This window comes from Enoplosus armatus, chromosome 18 (genome assembly GCF_043641665.1).
Source record: "Enoplosus armatus isolate fEnoArm2 chromosome 18, fEnoArm2.hap1, whole genome shotgun sequence".
Lineage (NCBI taxonomy): Eukaryota > Metazoa > Chordata > Actinopteri > Centrarchiformes > Enoplosidae > Enoplosus > Enoplosus armatus.
The window spans coordinates 17,730,962-17,750,258 of record NC_092197.1 but is presented as its reverse complement, the minus strand read 5'-3'; the positions used below and the strand labels follow the sequence as shown (position 1 = coordinate 17,750,258).

The following is a 19,297-nucleotide window of genomic DNA, read 5'->3' as shown; positions in this document are numbered from 1 at the left end:
ATGGAAAGCCCTTGTAAAAGATTGTCTATTTACCGAGTTTGTACTGAGAACAACAGAATACAACAGTTTATCCGTTCTGGTCCTTTTGTGCTTTTGGAACTTTTCTCTGGCTTTTACCCTCAATGGCAGCTCGGTCTGTTACTTTATATCTGTGACTTCATAACTGTTGAAGGGCCTGGCAGCATTGCGTTTTGCTGCCTTCACTGGCCCAAGGCTCACTGGAGACAAAAGACTCTCCTATTGAGAGGTTCGCTTGAAAACCCTTGGCTCCTCTGGCTCCTCACTGACATCCGGTTTGCTTCTGGGGCCTTTACTCTTTTACCTCTGCTATTTGTTTTCCTCCTCCTCTTCTTCTGTTGGTCCTCCTAAAGTGGCTGTGCCGTGATTGACCAAAATATATTTCCATTTTACACAAAAAAGAAATAAGAAACAGAAAACAACACAAAACATGTTTAGTATTAATAGTAGAAGGTAGTAATATTACAATATGGAGAAAGAGAATATTAAAAGAAATTCTTGATTGATTCTGGCTAATTTTTCAAAAACTACAATTGACCTAAATATTTGCATGAAGTATGAGATAAAAACATTAGTAGGGTGTATGTTTAAATCTATTTCTCCAGTCTTACTGGGCATACAGTATTTGTAATGGGAGTCTGTTCCAGTGGATATCTTCAGTGGCAATGAGGTCTTCCAGTTTAAAGAAATGGAGTGGTGTTACAGTATGACTGAGCATGCTCGGTGGAGACCCTCTGAAGAGGAGGACCGACAGAGGGAGCCACCAGGTCACATGACCGGCGAGGTGAATGTGCATGCGGGGAAAGAAAAGGAAAAGAGGAACAATCTGTTCGACACATTCTTGCTCTCTCTCCCTCTCTCTGTCCTCCCCCTTCTCTCTCTGTTGTCTCTCTCTCCCTCTCTCTCTCTCTCACTCTCTCACACACACACACACACACACACTCCCTCTCTGCCGCCTTCTTCTTCTCAATGGAGGCCATGAGAAGAAAGCAGGTATGATGCTTCCTGGAGGCACACAAGGGAAAAGACACGTTAGCTTTATACTCTTCACCCTTGGTTGGCTTTGAATGTTCTGAGGAGATGCATAGCCTTGCTTCTCAGGTCCTTTTAGTCATAGTGAAGTTACAATCAATTGGTTTGAGCTCTTGCTGTCTTCTCGTTGAGATGGTTTCTCAGTTTGTAAGATGTGCTTCTCGAGACATATGCTGCTGCTTTATCAGCAACTGATTCCTGAAATCGAGGACTTAATCTCGAGGAGCAGTGTTTGTTTTTTTGTATCACTGCTGCTGTATATCAAAGAGGGATTTGAGTGTGGTATGATCATGTTGTTGGAGAGAGCTCCTCATGGATTAGCACAACAGCTGTATTTAGAGCAATCACAGCACGGGAAATATGATGTCACTCGATACATGAAAATGAAGGTCTGAGCTCCTCAAGATCTGGAAACTAGTAGAATTTATTATCTCAGATCCTGCCTCCTTTTGTCTCTCAGTGTATCCTATGGTCAGTATATAATGAGGTCCCTGCGTAACTGGATGTATGTGCAGCCTTGGCTATGTGATCAGGAATATACTGGAACACAGGGCTGCAGTAGCTGCTGAACAATCCAAAGGATGCGTGTTAGGCTGCGGTGTGAACTTCCATGTTTGTCGGCTGCAGGGTTTGATCTTCTGAGCAGCTTTCTGGCTGAGGGTCAGACCTTGCATGTCTTTCAGTCAGTTTGCACAGTTAGTCACTGGACAGGTAAATTATTGGCTTATTCCTGGAGTTTATTTGAGATTTTATGCAAAGCAGTCTCAAATATTTAGTATTTTTGGGCACAGTAGAGAGGTGGCAGGAGAGGAAGGATGACATGTCATGATGCAGACTGGGGTCATTGCGATTGCAGCGCGTCGGATCTTTAGGCCACCAGGAAGCCCCATACTAAGATTTTTGTTTTGAGAATATGCAAAACCAATAATTTTCACCTCTCCTTTGCTACATTTCTTTAGAACAGTGGTTCCCAATGTTGAGGTCGGGACAGTTTGAGGGGCTGCAAGATAAATGTGAGGGTTTGCAAGATGACTAACAAGATAGGAAAAAAACAATGAAAAATAACCTTTCTGCTGCACAAAATCAAGTATTTATCTGACTTTTTCTTTGCTTTTTTTTCTTATGAGGTACTGTATAGTTTCACCTCTTCAGGCCTCTAGAAATTATTCAAACAAAACAATCTGAGAAGGGGGAACTTCACTTTTCGGTCAAATAGCTCACAGCCCAAAGAAAAGGGTTCAGAGGTAGATGCAGTTTCATTTTAAGGGATCAGGCCAAAAATGTGGGAATCGCTGCTGGGAAGGCAACTCCTCCGTTGTTTTCTTGGGCAGTGTGAAATGCAGTTGTGTACTCTTTCATCATTTCACCTTGTACGTCTCGAGGTGTTGGCCACTTGCACTCATCATTGGCAGTCTAACAGCTCTCTCTTGCAGTAGATTTGAAGATATGTCACATCAGTACGATCATCCAGGCCTTGTCACATAACCAGAATCACATTATGTTGCAGGGACAGTGAATGATTGATGCAGTAGAAATGTTCTATAAGAGCTTATTTCATAATTACTAAGCAATAATGATTACTTTTTAAAAAAGGTCCAATCTAACTGTGAACCATTGGAGCATTACTTTTACAGGCATGGCTGAAGCTTTGGTCTATTCTTATATCTTTCCATTTTTAATGTGCTACTAAAGGTTCCTGATCAGCACTAAGAGCCTTGGCTTCACATTTGGAGCTTCTTTCAGCAGCCCTGATATCCCTATCCACGAGCCTCCAGACCCCTACGTTCCCCATCTAGTGGAAAACTGCTGCAATGGCCGCGTTGTGTCAGTAAACAATCTGGTTGCGAAATGGCGGAGATCTGCAGACAGCCTTCTCTGGCTCCCTTCCCCCCCTCTCTCCTTTCTGTCTCCAGCGCGTATGTTCCACTTTCCACCACTAGGGGGAGGGATGAGGCTGGTGTTCCTTTTGTAACTGGCTCTCCTCAATCCATGAAAAACAAAAAGGAACTGAAGGATTCTTCTTCTCTTCACCCTCACACGTGCTCACTTGATTCCTTGAGATCATACACCACAGAGGATTGTCCCAGACTAGATGTTCTTTGGGAAACCCCCTCAGGTTTTTATGCTCACCGCCCCGGCTTCTGGCCTGACCTTGTTGCTGTTTGACAAAGTGCACGTCCGTGTTCGGCTCAGGGACTCGGGAGCGCATGTTTGGAGGATGATTTGGGAAATGTGTCCTTATGGCTCTTTTTAGTTGGTGTCCCGGTTGTGTGCAGGTTTCAGGATCAGGTGCTGTCTTGTTAAATCTTGAGGATTTGACTGTTAGAGCCCTTGGAGAGGAGAGCTGTACAGGTTGAATCAGTTTGTCTCTGTCTTGCTGGTCTTGTGATTGAGCTAGCTTGGAGAAAAATGCTTTCTTGGGACAATCAGATTCAGCACCTGCTTTTTACTCCTCACTAGATATGACCCCAGCCCCTATCAGCCCCGTGGCATGTGTGTCTGTATATCTACCTTTATTCTGCTTGGTATGAGCCTCACATAGCCTGTTCAGTCCTGGGTATGCTGCTCTTTAAGCACCAACTGACCTAGGACCACTTTCCTTTGACATTTGATCTAAAAAAGTGTGGATTCATGATGTTTTTCTCTTGGGCCTCTTTTGTTTCCTTTGGGCCCATTTTCCCAGTGAGCACGAGGTCTGCTCAGGAGCAAGAGACAGGTTTACATTTCCTGGTGTTGCCTCTTCAACTGCTTATTCCTGTGAGATGTAAAGACGTGTGGGTGGTTTGAGATCTCTTTTGAAGCTCCGGCAGCACGTCTACTGCTCTACTGGTTGGCTGTCGCATAGAAAGAGAGAAGAAAGACAATGAAAGTGCATGGGGGTAACCCTCCATTGTCTTGGCTTACTCTATAGTGTCTGATTCTGACAAAGACACATTACTGAAAAGCACAAAAAAGAGTTTTTTACGCAGCTTCAGTGCATAAACAGAAGATGGTTTTACTCAGACACTCATGCTTGGACCTGGATTTTTTTTTGCACATCAGACATTTGTGAATTAGTTGTTTTTTCAATTTTCAGTAGAAAATGAATCAACAGTAATTTTGATTGTAATAAAACTTTCTGCTGTTTTTCCTCATTTTATATCATTTAGTGATGCAAAACATATTTTTGAATTGTGTTGGCAGATTGGCAGTCTAAAACCACAATTTTCAGTTTACAATGATATAAAACGGACAAAAGCAGCAAATCCTCGCAGAGAATGTTTGGTATTTTTGCTTGATAAATGAGCAATGGTGATTAACTCACTGTCCATCGACTAATCAATTAATCCCAGTAATTGTTTCTGCACGGATATTGTTAATTGAATATCTTTGGGTTTAGACTGTGGTCAGACAAAACAAGCACTTTTAAAGAGGCTACCCTGGGCTTTGGGAACTTGTGATGGGGCATTCTTAATTATTAACAAGTAATTGAAAACATTATTCACAGATTAATTGACATTGAAAATAGAATAATTGTTAGTTGGAGCTCTAAATGTGATTTCTCCTGACTTATTGTGTTCTTTTTTCATCAGCCCGCTGGTCTAGCCAAGGGCAGCGTGGATAAGGGTGCTTCCACAAAGAAAGAGGAACTCGATGCAGCAAGCAACGGAGAGGAGCAGATAGGTATTAGTCAATGAAACTTGAAAGCACGTAGTTTATGTAAGTGGCCTGTTCACATTGTAGTTTGCATTATTTCTTTGTTTTTTTTTTCTTCCACAGATGGAGACAAAGAGGTAGCAGCCAGACTGGCCTCTTCCCCTGCAGCAGAGGCGATGCTGAACGGCACAGAATGTGACGGCACACGGCACAAGAGCCCGACGCACGGCTCTGCAACTGGCAACAACAAGACTTTAACGTTGGTAAACGAAAATGGTATGCCAGACGTGGAGCCACCGCACGGTTCTGTTACCGGAAGCAATGGATTCATTCTCACTAAGCAGCAGCAGGAGGCGCCAGGTTCGGGAGTTTCCCCTCACAGGACTAACTGGTTGCCTTCGGGCTCGCCAGCAGGGGGCCACGCGGCCAAACCCCCGCCTGCCTCGGCGTCTGGGTGCGCACAGAGTTCAGGTGTACTAAGAACTGACCCTAGTACAGGGACAACGTCGGGACAGGGGACACCAGACACTAACAATGGCACAGCCTCGTCTCCTTCCCCAGCTCCAGCACCCGTCACGATACACAGAGCGCGCAAGACCATGTCCAGACCTGCTGTCAGCCCGGCGCAGAAGGTAAACCATCAGAATCTGCATTATCAGCAGCCCATTAGTGTTTTCTGCCCCTTTTCCTCATTACTTCCTACTAGGACATCTGAAAAAAGTATGTGGACACAAGGACATTACGCCTATATGTGATAGTTGAACATGTCTTTTCAAACCATGAGCATTAATCTGCTGCTGTAACAACTCTTCTGGGAAGACTTTCCACAAGATGTGGGAGCCTGACTGCAGGGATTTGCTCCCATTATAGGGTTAGTGAGGTCCAACACTGATGTAGGGTGATAAGGCCTGGCTCACAGTCATCATTCCAGTTCTTCCCAAAGGTATTGGATGGGATTGAGGTCAGAGCTCTGCAGTCAAGTTCTTCCATACCAAACTGGGAAAATCATTATGGACCTGGCTTTGTGCATGGGGGGGGGGGGGGGGGGGGCATTGTCATGTTGGACCAGGAAAGGGTCTTCTCCAATCTGTTGCCACAAAGTTGGAAGCACACTGTGGTCTAAAATCTGACTTTATGCTGTATCATTAAGATTTCCCTCTGCTGGAACTAATGGGCCCAAACCATGAGAAACTGCCCCAGATCAGAAGTAGACAATGTGTCCACATACTTTTGACTGTGTGTGCAAAATCACATTGATTGCTTTGAAATGTTAATTTGTAAAAAATCTGGCAAAACAATAACACAATGTTGATATTATCAGAGCACAATTCAGCTGAATGACGAAAAACAATCATAAAAAAGGATCTTTCTATAAATGGAGGATTTTCTGAGCTGTGCTTGTCGCTAGTGGACCTTGTTTACTATAAAGCACAGTGGTCCGTGTCAAATCTGGGTATTTTGGGGTGTAAATTGGTCAAAAAGAAAGCTTGGTTCACAGTGATCATGAATGCTTTTGGTTCTTGTCACCCACAGCTTCTTAACAGGGAATTAAGGGAAGCAAAGAGTGCCAAAACTGAGAAAATGGAGACTCACGTTGCAACCGATGCTCCGAAATCCTCGCAGCAGTCCTCCGCTCAGAACCATCTACCTCAGAGTCCACCGGATACGCCAGCTTCAGCACAAACTGCTTCATCAGCTTCACCAGCACCTCCGCAACCTGAAGCTTCTCCATCTCCTGAAGCTCCTGAAGCTCCTGCATCACCTGCGGCTCCTCCGACTTCTCCAGCTGCAGCCAGGCTCCAACTAGGTCAGACTGATTCCAGTAACGCATGACAGACAAAACTGATCTTCTTGTTCTTGGGTTTCAGGGAAAAGTAATCAGTGGATTAGAGCAGAGCATCATCTCTATTGACTGTTTTGCTGTGAATGTGTGTGCTGCAGGCTCTTACTCAGGAGGGTTGTCATCCCGTAAGAAGAAGAGGAGGATGGGGACGTACAGTCTGGTTCCCAAGAAGAAAACCAAAGTGCTTAAGCAGAGAACTGTGCTGGAAATGTTTAAGGAACTACAACAGTCTGCCACGAGCCCACAGGTCTGTGCTCCTCACATGTATTAAAGCAAACACAAATAAAGTGCCGCTTGGGTGACATCTCACTTTGGAGCAAACAAAAAATCAAAGTCACTTCATTTGGCCAGTTTACAAGTGCACTCTGGCACACGTTTATTCACACTTTTACACATTTATCTCTTTCTACCACCTTTCTACAGTCAATATTGTGTCTGAGGTAAAAGAGCGTCTAATGTTGGCTTCATTTTTAAACACATTCTTCCACGCTTTGTTAACTGTTCTTGAATGTCGCACATGAGGCTGGCATGGTTTAAAATGTTTCGATACAAGTGGCGATACCTGAGATTTGTTACCCAAACCAAAGTCCAAACAGTTTTATTATTATTATTATTGTAATTTTACTCCATTTATTGAGATTGTTATGATCATCTCTAGTCCTTCTCTTGTCTTACAGTCTAAAGAGGTAGCAAACATAAATGGGGAGAAGGTCGAGAATATATCTGAGGAGGAAGACTCCGAGGAGGTGGAGTCTGAGGAAGATGAGCGACAGCAGCCAGCAGAAGAGCCTGTCAGTGCTGTCCAGGAGGCGACATCTGAACCCATCTCTCAGGTTGGAACATAAAGCAGTTTATTTCTTCTTCCCGTATTATCCTGACTTTACATGTGATCATTTCTTTTTTCAAAATACAGAACTTGAGGGCCTGTTTGTGAAATGTTTTTATTGTGTTCAGTCCTTTAATAAAAGTCAGGCAGCAACTGTGTTGCGCGCCTCTTTGGGAAAGAGCGATAAATCAGTCAGTGAATAATTAGGGTCTTAAAGGGTATCAGTGTTGACGAGATGGAATAAATTACCAACATGTCTGGTACAAGCATTCAGTCCAATGTTTTACTTGCTGTCTTTGGGAAAGCCAATTTCCCGGGTTCGACTATCACTGTGTGACTCGTGTATGAGAATGAAGCCTGTTTTGATAATGTCACTAGTTAAACGCTGGCGATGAACTCAGTTTTCTGTTTGTGGTGGAGTTGGGAGATGAGCAGGAGTCTGAAGAGTCCGGAGAAGAAGAGGGAGAGGAGGAGGGCACAGAGTCCGACTTGGTAAGACCTGCCATCATCACCATGCAGTTATGTCTGGTCGCCTCTTTTTGTTGATAAATGACTTTCTGAAATCCTCTGTGCGTCTGTCTGCCTCAGAGCACAGAGTCCAGTCTGAAGAAGAAGTTGAAAAAGAAAACAAAAGCAGACAGCGCGTGGCTCAGGCCATCCAGGAAGCGAAAGAGGAGGTTAAAGGCCAAAGGTGATCGCCACTGCTGTCACACTCACACCTGCTGTTGCTCACCTGCGGCCCACATGTTGACCAACAGCAGCAGTTGTTAGCAGCATTAGCTTATCTGAAACACTGAAACGGTACATGTTCCACTAAACGTGTCCTTGCGTTTGGAAGAATTTAGAGGGGCTTGAAGACCTTCATTCATCTGTGAAACTCACTTTCCAAACTACAGTTTTCATGATTTAAATCTATTAAGATTCCACTGGGACCTGACCTCGGCTTTCATAGGCTAAAAGTGTACAAAAACAATTTTCACTGGTAATTGTTGAAAAATATTATAGCTACAAGCTGAAAATGAGCTCTGAACTGCAGGTTTAGCACATTAAGCCGTGATGACACAACGGTTATGCATTATTTTGCACACCCTATCTTTTTATCTCTTTATTTCTATGCAGTTAATAAAATCCCTGTCTTATTACTTTAAAGTTCAAAAAACATTGTATGGATTTTTTTTTTGCATTAGAAAGTCCCTGCAGGCATGAAAAAAATAGGTGTTCTTTCTTTTTGCGACTTGCTTGAATTTGATGGTAAACAGTGAAGCATTTTCTTACTGATCACTGTCTGCTCAGACCCGGAGGCGATGGATCAGCCTCAGGCCTCCGCTCAGGCCCAGGCCGGCGACGGGAAGGAGTACACGCAGATTCCCTCACCTGAGTCTGTCAGCCTCAACAAGCCCCAAGAGCCGGCGGTTCAGTCGCCGAACAAAGGTGAGCTTAGCAGACTCAGGGAACTCATTAAGCTAGTTCATAATAATCCATCCCGTGTGTTTTACCCACCATAGCCACACATGGTGTCTCACCTTTAAATTATTTTCTTAACTTCACAACCCCAGACCTTTTTAAATCACTGAAAAAAGCACAGTGTCAAGAATTGTCAAGTTTGCATGGAATGCCTGGTCAGATTTGTTCATTTATTCTGTCCTCAAATAGTACCTGATTTACTTCAAAATGTTGTGTTATTGTGCAGCTGCTTCTTTTTTAAGGTTGAAAACTCCCTGTCAGAGGTTTTGAGGGGGTGGTATCAACAGAAAAAGTTACGAGAGGTCCATTGCCACGTTTTCCAGCCAACCTATGATTCTGGTCATTGAGTCCTTCTGCTGGTTGAGCTGAAAGTATTTCAAACTGACTTTGAGGTAAACAAGTCAGACTCTGTTTCTCTGCAGACACCTCGGTGTCAGCGATCGAGGAGGCTCAGGAGCTTCCGCTCTGCAGCTGCCGCATGGAGACGCCCAAGAGTCGCGAGATCCTCATCCTGGCGGACAGGAAGTGCATGGCCACGGAGAGCGTTGACGGACAGCTGACGCGCTGCCAGGGCGCCATCCTGAAACATGAAATGATGCGTCCCTCCAACTCTGTTCAGCTGCTGGTTCTGTGCGAGGACCACCGCAACGGCATGGTGAAGCACCAGTGCTGCCCCGGCTGCGGCTTCTTCTGCAGGGCTGTGAGTACACAGTCACATGAGCAGTTTCTCTCCTTCAGCTGCAGTTTGAACATGTCTCACAGGGACGTATGTGGGTTCATTAATTGAACACAGTATGTCAGGACTCTGCGGAATGAGGTTACACTAAACTGAAGGAAATGGAAAAAAATGAAAAATGTTTGTGCTGAACACTGATAGAGTATCAATATAACCTGTATAACTCTTTATGTGGTTGGATGGATACATTTGGCTCTGGAAAATTATGATGTACATTTTTCTAAACTGGGGTTGTAGAGACTGTTGCAGCACATGTAAAGTGCCTTCAACAAGTTAAGCTTAAGATTTGGCTTTTCATTGTGCAGGGGACCTTCATGGAGTGCCAACCAGACGTCAGCATCTCTCACCGCTTCCATCTTGCTTGTGCCTCGGTGCTGAAAGGTCAAAGCTTCTGTCCCCACTGCGGAGAGGAGGCCAGCAAGGCCAAGGAGGTCACCATCGCCAAGGCCGACACCACCTCCACTGTGCCCCCCGCGCTCGCACACGGACCTGCCACGCCAGGGGTCCCAGAGGGCCGGGCAGACACCACCACTGGCAGGTACACTACCACCTGTGGCGTCAGAATGGGGGGGGGGCGGCGTGGCCATGTCAAGAGAAAATAATGCTCCTTTGTTTTCCAGCTCTTCTCGGCTGCCTGTGGGGGCTGAAGTCAGCGGCAGGGCTGACAGCTCGCTATCCATCCGCTCCGCACATGGACTCGACACCTCTGCTGTTCCTGGGTCGTCCAGGACCACAATGCTGCAGGCCGGACCGGGAGCAAGTGTGCCATTTACAGTCCCTCAAGGACCACCCAGAGAGACTCTAGAGAGCATCCTGGTGGCTCTCGACACAGAGAAGTAAGTTCCACCACTAGAATGTCTTCTTAATTTATCTGAAGGACCAAAAAACATCTTAAATCTTAAATCGCTCAAAAAATATTTTTCTTGTGCAACTTTTGATCAGACCCAAGAAGCTGCGTTTTCACCCCAAGCAACTTTACCTCTCAGCCAAACAGGGAGAACTCAAGAAGGTCTTGCTCATGTTGGGTATGTTAACTCCACCCCCGCCTCATCAGTACTGTTGTTCATAAAAAACCTTCTGTTCTTTATATGCATCTAACTTTAGTTTCTATTCAAATGTTTTTTAATGAAATTGTTTCTTTCTCCATTTACCTCCCAGTGGACGGTATTGACCCTAACTTTAAGATGGAATCTCAGAACAAACGCACCCCGCTGCACGGTGCAGCTGAGGGAGGACACAAGGACATCTGCCATATGCTCGTACAAGTAAGACTCTTACTGACTATCTTGCAGTCCTGTCCTGTAGTTACACCTGTGGTAATGAATAAGGTTCATTTAGAGCCTAAATTTCATGTTTTAAAATGCAAAATGTCAAACTATTTCTCATAGAATTTGATACTTAAGGACTTCTGCAACCCCTCTTGAGTTCTTTAACGGCAGAATTTTACATTAGCTGTCTGATGTGTGCCGCTTCAGGCCGGTGCAAACTTGGACATATGCGACGAGGATCAGCGGACGCCGCTGATGGAGGCCTGTGAGAACAACCACATGGAGACGGTCCTGTACCTGCTGAGAGCTGGAGCCAGCGCCATGCACAAGGTAGACCTGCATCTAGTCTCTCCGGGGTGTCGAAGGTTTTCAAGAGCCAGTGATGAATAAAATCAGAATGTAAATAGTTTTATCTTGAGGCCTGAGAAACAATAAATCGATTCTCTGCTGCTTTCAGGATGTGGAAGGGTTCACATGTCTCCACCTAGCGGCAAAGTCTGGCCATTACAAGATTGTTGAGCACCTTCTGTCCACAGGATTGATCAACATAAACTGTCAGGTGGGTACAACTTCACATTGTTATTTCCGGTATAAAGAGTTTTCTTCACTATAGTGCTTTTACATTTGTTATTGTGTGCTTTTAATTTTTACATTTTGTCATTCAGTTTTGCTGATGGATGTCATCATGCACTTGTCATCATTCGGTAGTGTTTGATGCTGCTGTCCAATCACTTTCTCATCTGGCTGTCTGAACACACACTGACGCACATGTCTGATTAGGTGGTTGAAAACGTACAGCTTATTGTTAATAATGCCTCAGCGGAGTTCAGTAATTACTTCTTGATTGAATTTAAAGGGGGTCGATTAACTCTTGATTGACCTGTCAAGGCATGATAAGCTAAAATACTGACAACTACTGATACATGCAACAGTGTGATGCATGCATGCAGTATATCATAAGAAGTATAGCCTATGTGTGGGAAGCACTGCAACGTTTAAAGGGTAGAAAAATGCTTTGCTTTTGTTTTTTTGCTGAGATTTAGATGAAAAGATTTATACCACTCTTGTGTGTGTTAACCATTGACCTAGAGCTGGCAGTCGATTAGCTTAGCATAAAGACCCCGTAAAACTGCAACTTTGTACAGATTAAACAAATTAGATACAACATGATGATTAGTGAGCTTTACAAGTGCTGGTAGGTGGACAGAACCATGCTAGCTGTTTCCCTCTGCTTCCAGTCTTTATGCTACGCTAACAGGCTGCTGGCGATAGCTTCATATGTAGCATAAAGACATTAAAGTGGTATCGAGCTTCTCATCTAACTCTCGACAAGGAATTTCTCTTCTCTTCAGTCTTTCACTGAAATGACTTCAATAAGTCACTTAATACATTATCATCATCCTGGGTTAAAGTATTTTGGCTGAACACAACATTCAGTTAACATTCAGTTTAATTCAGACGTTCAGTTTATTACATGCTGTCAAAACACTGGGCTCTGAGCAAAGATCCCCAGTTGGACCGAACAGACAAAAAGAAATTAATTTGACAGAGGAGTGGCTCCCTCTGAAGCACTTAATGTTTGTGTAATGTCTAACGTTGTACAATGAGTTATTCAATCTAAGTGTTCTGTATGGTTTCTATGCCTCCTTTAAATGCACTTTGGATGCCAGTAAATTAGATGTATGCAGCTGTGGGATTTATGCAGAGCTCGGAGAAAGGACTGCACTGCGTCTGATGTGTCTTTGTTTTAAATGTCTGACCTTGCTGCAAGATGGAAGCCATTAGGACAGCTGTGATGTGATGTGATGACAGTGCCCTTGGATGAACCTTTGCACCAAGTGTAACAGTACTGTTTGATATTTAACTATAGTTATTTAGGATTGGGAAAAAAACAGTTTTTCTTTTTTGTGGAAATCATCAATACCTTGTTATTTTAATGATGTTTCAGCTGATAAGAGATCAGTTAGCTGAGCTTGAAAGTATTGTTTTTCCTCAGGACGATGGCGGTTGGACCGCCATGATCTGGGCGACAGAGTACAAGCATGTGGACCAGGTGAAGCTGCTTCTGTCCAAAGGAGCCGACATCAGCATCAGGGACAAGGTTGTCTGAGGAGTCATTCCACTCTGTGTTTGATATGCTTTTGCAGAGGAATCAAATCTTATGTAATTGTTGGTTTATCTTTTGTTTTCTAGGAAGAAAACATCTGCCTTCACTGGGCAGCGTTCTCAGGCAGCGTGGACATCGCCGAGCTGCTGCTGAACGCCCGCTTTGACCTGCAGGCTGTCAACATCCACGGAGACTCCCCTCTACACATCGCTGCCCGGGAGAATCGTCTGGAGTGTGTCACGTGAGTTTATTGACTCACTTTTGGAGAAAATTAAATAACTTGCTTCTCGAACTGCAGGATTGATTCAAAAAGTTGTTTGGAAGTGGCTTGTTGATGATCAGTAAAATGTGGTGGTCTCAGGCTTTTCCTCACTCGAGGAGCAGATGTGTTTCTGAAGAACCGTGAGGGAGAAACTCCTTCAGACTGCTGCAGCCACAACTCGAAGGCCTGGGCGGCCCTGCAGGCCAACAGGAGGGAGAGGGACGCCAAGAACATGAGGCTCCGTCAAGCCGAGGAAAAAGTCCTTCACAGGTTGAAATGATACTGTGCTTTGCCTCTCGCTGGGTGGGATTAAACAGGCGTTCAGATTGAAAATAGCAGTGTTTAAAATAGGCAGGGAGCTGCTTTGGGTTGGTGATCAATACAGGTGGAAAAATAACATATTATGCAGGAAGGCCGGGTTGAGTAATACCTCTGTGTTTTTTTTCACCAGAGCCTCTGCATCAGATTTTCTTGACTTTGACATGTTTGACAGCCCCTAACCAGTGTCTGCTCTGTTCACAGTGACATAGCTCTGGGGCAGGAGAGAGTTCCCATTCCATGTGTCAACTCTGTCGACAGTGAACCTCATCCAGACGGCTACAAATACATCCCCGAAAACTGTGTCACCTCCCCCATGAACATCGACAGGAACATAACACACTTGCAGGTGAGTCGGAGACCATTTCACCAGGTGTTTTAAAGGAACCAAAGTGTTCTCTGTGCTTGGCAGTGTGCAGTGACCAGTATTATTTCCTCTCTCTATCCGTGGCCGACAGTACTGCGTTTGTAAGGAAGACTGTTCCACAAGTATCTGCATGTGTGGACAGCTCAGCCTGCGCTGCTGGTACGACAAGGTAAGGACAGACCACACAGTCTCCTTTTCGCATGACGTGTCCGAAAGTATGTGGACACCCGAACAAAGCCAGATTTCATTCAGTAGGTGAGCAGGGTGTCCACACAGCATGTATATTAATATTAATGAATTATGCAGAATATATGAAGAGGAAAGAAGAATTACTTTATTAATCTCCCGGGGGGAAATTCATTAGGGAGAGATGTTAGAGTGACGGGGCTGGCACGTAGTCGGACGCCTCGAGCAGTTAAGGGTCCGGTGCCTTGCTCAAGGGCACCTCGGCAGTACCCAGGAGCTGAACTGGCACCTCTCCAGCCACCATTCCAAGCCAAGTCCCCACGGACTTGAGCCACTGCCCCGTCCGCCCCATATATATCTTTTTTTTGTGTGTGTCATGTGTAGAGAGGTCGTCTTCTGCCCGAGTTCTGCCGTGAGGAGCCTCCTCTCATCTTTGAGTGCAACCATGCGTGCTCCTGCTGGAAGACCTGCAGGAACCGCGTAGTGCAAAATGGACTCAGGTATTCAGAATGAATTTCAATGTGTGTACGAATAAAAAAAAAAAAAAAACTTAAGCGCAGCACTGCTGGAGAAAAGAGCATCTGCACTTAGATAAAGGTTATCTTTCCTTCTGTCAAGTGATTTCTGTTTTTGTCTGTAAGACGGGTGGAGTTGAGAAATGTGAACAGACAGGCGGCATAATACAGATGTCAACAGCAGCCTTAGAAAAGAGTTTACTTTAAACAACTTCTATGGTGGTAGAACTGTGTGAGGAAGCACTAGTCGTCTCGTAGCTATTAATTACTACTAATTAATGCTGTGAGGTAACATATGATGCAGTTGCTGTGTAAAGGTAAATAGGGAGAAATACAAAACTTTTAACTTAAAGATGTTGTGGATCTTCCAGAACCAGGCTTCAGCTCTTCAGGACCAGTAAGAAGGGCTGGGGTGTCCGTGCACTACAAGACATACCGCAGGGGACCTTTATATGCGAGTAAGTCCCATTTACAAATAACGCAATATATTTGCAGTTCACCTTGTATTTTTGAGCCTTGTTGTTGGTGGATGTGTGTTTGTTGCCTCAAATATCACAATACAATTGAGTCATTGAGTAATCAACTCAGAACAGGCATGTTGTGTCACTTTTTCCTCATTTTGAACAACCTGATACTCTCACACATGCAGTGTCTGGATCTCCAGCAGCTGAGACTGTGAGCGCAGCAGACAAAAGACGTAGTTAGCCATTCTGCTTTCTCGTGTTCAGGGTTTTTACTGATGTGCCAGTCACTATCCTGCTAATCTATTGTGACTGAGAGCTTGTGTTTTTGTTTTTAATTTTATTGTAACACATCTCTAAGCTCTCATTTCAAAAACGCATTGCTAACACACACACACACACACACACACACACAAAAAAAAAAGGATTAGGGTGTCCTTTGGCTGTTGTCTTGAGAAAAACAAGTTCCTGTTGTCCATTTAATAAAATGTCATCAGTGTGAGCTCCAGACAGTGTGCTGGAGCTTTTCTTACGTCAGCTTGCACGTGTTGGCAATGAAAGTGCGCTAACTTACAGGATAAGTCAAGTTTATTAGTTATATAGTCCAATATCTCAAATCTGCCTCAGCGTGCTTCACAATCTGTACAGAATGCAATAAGGCTGGTGGTGTTCTATGTTTTGTTTGTCAATGCATGAAAAGACCAAAGCCGTGCCGAGTATCAGTCCGTCTTTCAGTGCTTTCGGACTTCTTCAATTAAGTCCAACCCACGGAGGATTTGTAATGCCCAATTTAAATACACATTTAAGACATTAAAAATCTACAATTATTCTGGTGGCGCACTCCAGACATGGAGAAATGATTCGGCTACGAGAAGCCCTGTGAAAGATGTGTGTTCACCTCGCTGTTCATTTGTGTGCTATTTTGTTTTCTTGTTTGTTGAGAAGTTCTGTGCCAATATGTTGCCAGTCAAGTTTTGAAGCAAACCTACAGTCACTACTGAATAAAGACATTTCATTTTGTGCTGTTTGTGTGAGGAAGGACAGTGGTGACAACGTTCATGTGCTAATATTTCTCGCTGTTGTTTGCCTGTTGAAAAGATTCCGGGGACGTATGGACATCAAAACAGAATTATTAAGCTCAATTGATAAATTCAATTATCTTTTAGCAAAGAAAGTTAATACCAGACAATTGGCTTGCTCTATAAAATGTTCTTTTTTTGTTGAATAATGTGTATGTGGTGTAATTTATTGAATTCAAAATAACCTTTTGGGTTGAGTACCTCAAATGACACAGCACAGGTTCACCAGCAGGGATGTTAAATCTTCGAAGCTCAGCATCTCAGAACTCCAGTCTCCCCGAATACGAAAGCTTATAATTCCACGTTCATGAAATCTTGACATGTTGTAAACAGTTTCGGCGATGTCTGCGGCTGCTTTCCAACAGGTACGTGGGCGAGATCATCTCTGAAGCAGAAGCAGAGATGAGGCAAAATGATGCTTACCTGTTCAGCCTGGACGATAAGGTAAAGATTTTGGAGACGCATTATTACAATGAAAACATATTCTACAATGGATGCATTGTAGATGTGAATGGGAACAAAATATTACAATCTTCACGATGATAATTCTCTAGATGCTACTTTAACATTATGTTCTTTTTTTTATTAACTCCTAAGCGGAGTTCTCCTCTCCGCTGTGCACTTGCAGCTTAGTCTTTCATTTATCTTCTCCTCCCAGCCACAAGATCTATACTGCATCGATGCCCGTTTCTATGGCAACATCAGCCGCTTCCTCAATCACATGTGCGAGCCCAACTTGTTTGCCTGTCGAGTGTTCACAACACACCAGGACCTTCGTTTCCCTCACATTGCCTTCTTTGCCAGTGAAAACATCACTGCTGGAGAGGAGCTTGGGTAAGACTTTTTTTGTTTTCTTTTTACCAAGACATCATGTCTTTTTTTTTCTTGCTCATCATCTAACATCAACCACTGTGTGATGTATAGTGACGTATAGAGCTCGACAGATACTGCAGTTTTGAGTCCGATATCGCTATTTATGTTATTTACGCTGGCTGATATTCGTTCTTTGACCTAACATGCTTATCGGCTGACATGTACCCTAATACGATATATATCACAACTTCAACTGTAAGGTTCAACAGGATGTAACATGACTGAAGTCTGAAGTCTTTTATCATGTCACATTTTTGTACTGAATACTAGAATAAGTCCAGATTAAAATATTATCCAGCAATTAAAAACATAAATGTTTGACGCCGTTGTCGTTTCCCCCCCCCCCATCAAAAGAGAGGCCGAGGCTTTGTTAAGTTAGAGGATTGACACAATTCATTCATGTTTTTTTTTGACAGTGTAAAATTCAGGTGTATTCTATAGATTCTTTATAACTACATGTGAAAATAATTCAGTTGAGCTCCTTTTTATTCTGTTTACAAACATTACCTTACTTTAGTCTAAAACCAACAGGCTGACCCAGATTTTGTTAGACCTGTCTGACTCAGTGTGACATGAACCTACAAGAAACTTTTTTTTTCTTCAGCCCTGGGTGGAGGATAAAAGCAGGTATTTCTGATACAATAACAGCACTTTTCTACAATCACTTGCTCTCTCATCCTCCCCTCTCAGATTTAACTACGGCGACCACTTCTGGGAAGTCAAAAGCAAGCTGTTCAACTGCGAATGCGGCTCTTCCAAGTGCAAGTACTCGTCGGCGGCCATGGCGTCGCTGCAGGCGGACAGCACGCCGGAGGACCAGCAGCAGCCCAGCGCGTCACCTGACACCAGCTCTTCCAACAGTCCCTCCAGCCCTTCCTAAAAACCCCTCCTCACACTAAGCTTTGCCACATGACGGATGGACACACGGGGGACGCCTGTCTCCATCCTCCTTGAACTTTTATCAGTGAACTTGTACTGTATCTCCGCTTCTGATTTAAAACCACGGACCATCGACCTTCGAACCCATAAAACGCTGTCACACACAACCAGATGCACAATCAAATCCTGGAAGACACTTGCTGCTCCTTTATTCCACTTTGTGTAACATGAACAGCAGGAGGCAGCGACGTCACTCGCAGCAGACATCACGAGGACATTAAACTTTACTGGGAAGGAAGAACTGTGCATTTTGTTGTCTTTGTCTTTTTTTAAAACGATTAGTTGATATTGTGAAATGGCTTTTCTTATGGAGTCATGATCAAGGAACTCTGGGGGTCGGGGATGAGGGTATCTCAGCATACAGCTGGGTGTCACTTGTTTGACCTTTTGTGGTCATTTGTCACGAACCATTCCAGCAAAATTGGCTGATAAATATTGAATTATGTTGCCACTTCTTTGTGTCACTTCATCTTTGTTGCAGTCCAACATTTGCCGCCATAGTTAATTATGAATTGATGAATTAACTGAAATGATGTGAAAGACAAGGAAATGGTGTAAAAAGTGAATTGTCTTTTTTTATTTTTTATTTGCTACTCCAGTGAGTACAGATTGTCTGATAGAAAGATGCTGTACCATTCCTCAAAAATGAGGCGTTTCTAGTCTGAATAAAGTGGCGGACCTTTTTATTAAGCATGTTTAAGGGGATCTTGACGCGTCGGATATTTTGCCACAGCCGTAGAAGAATTGATTAAACTGAAATGGAGTTAAAAACAAAAACAAAGCAGGAAAACGGTGCTGACAAAGGTTTTTACTTTTGTTTTCATTTTTATTACCGAAGTGAACATAGTTTGTAAAATAAGAGAATGTTTTAAGTTTTGTTTTTTTTTATGTTTAATTTTAACTCCAGTTTTCTAATCGTAGTTACTGTAGTTAGGCTGTTTTTAATTTAGTTTCATGATTTTGCTCACAGAAGCCAACCCGTCTTTTTAAATGTTGTTAGTAAAGCAGTGACTGTTGTGCAAAGTCTTGAAAGGTATAAATGATAAAAAAAAAAAAAAAAAGGTTATAAAAATGCACTTCCATAACGTTCTGTTACATATTTCTGGACCGTGAAGCATCCATCTAATTGGTTGTATCTTTTTCAATAAATTTATTACTAATACATTTATTCAGATATGTTTGTTGTTGTAGTTTCTCTTGGAAGGCAAGTCTGTTTGCTAAAATGTTCCCTAGAGGTGTTGCAGAATTTGAATATCACATTGCCTCTTTCTCCAGCTCTGTCATTTTGCAGATTTTCTTCAGGTCCAGGGAGAGATTGCTTTTGAGCTCCTTATCTTGTCAACCACAAACACGTTGCTGAAAGCTCT

At 43.5% G+C, this 19,297-nt stretch overlaps 1 protein-coding gene across 1 annotated transcript; it reads left to right on the top strand.

Moving 5' to 3' along the window:
* Nucleotides 1-987: 987 nt before the first annotated feature.
* ehmt1b (euchromatic histone-lysine N-methyltransferase 1b) lies at nucleotides 988-19,038 on the top strand. Its single transcript, XM_070924142.1, has 26 exons — nucleotides 988-1,011; nucleotides 4,623-4,719; nucleotides 4,810-5,318; nucleotides 6,220-6,493; nucleotides 6,628-6,776; nucleotides 7,207-7,362; nucleotides 7,776-7,847; nucleotides 7,944-8,046; nucleotides 8,649-8,786; nucleotides 9,242-9,519; nucleotides 9,861-10,093; nucleotides 10,176-10,391; nucleotides 10,498-10,580; nucleotides 10,714-10,820; nucleotides 11,031-11,153; nucleotides 11,281-11,382; nucleotides 12,820-12,924; nucleotides 13,017-13,171; nucleotides 13,292-13,462; nucleotides 13,715-13,859; nucleotides 13,969-14,046; nucleotides 14,448-14,563; nucleotides 14,950-15,036; nucleotides 16,484-16,562; nucleotides 16,777-16,952; nucleotides 17,682-19,038. Exons 1-26 carry the CDS (start codon nucleotides 988-990, stop codon nucleotides 17,869-17,871), a joined length of 3,966 nt encoding a protein of 1,321 aa, XP_070780243.1. The 3' UTR covers nucleotides 17,872-19,038.
* Nucleotides 19,039-19,297: the final 259 nt, after the last annotated feature.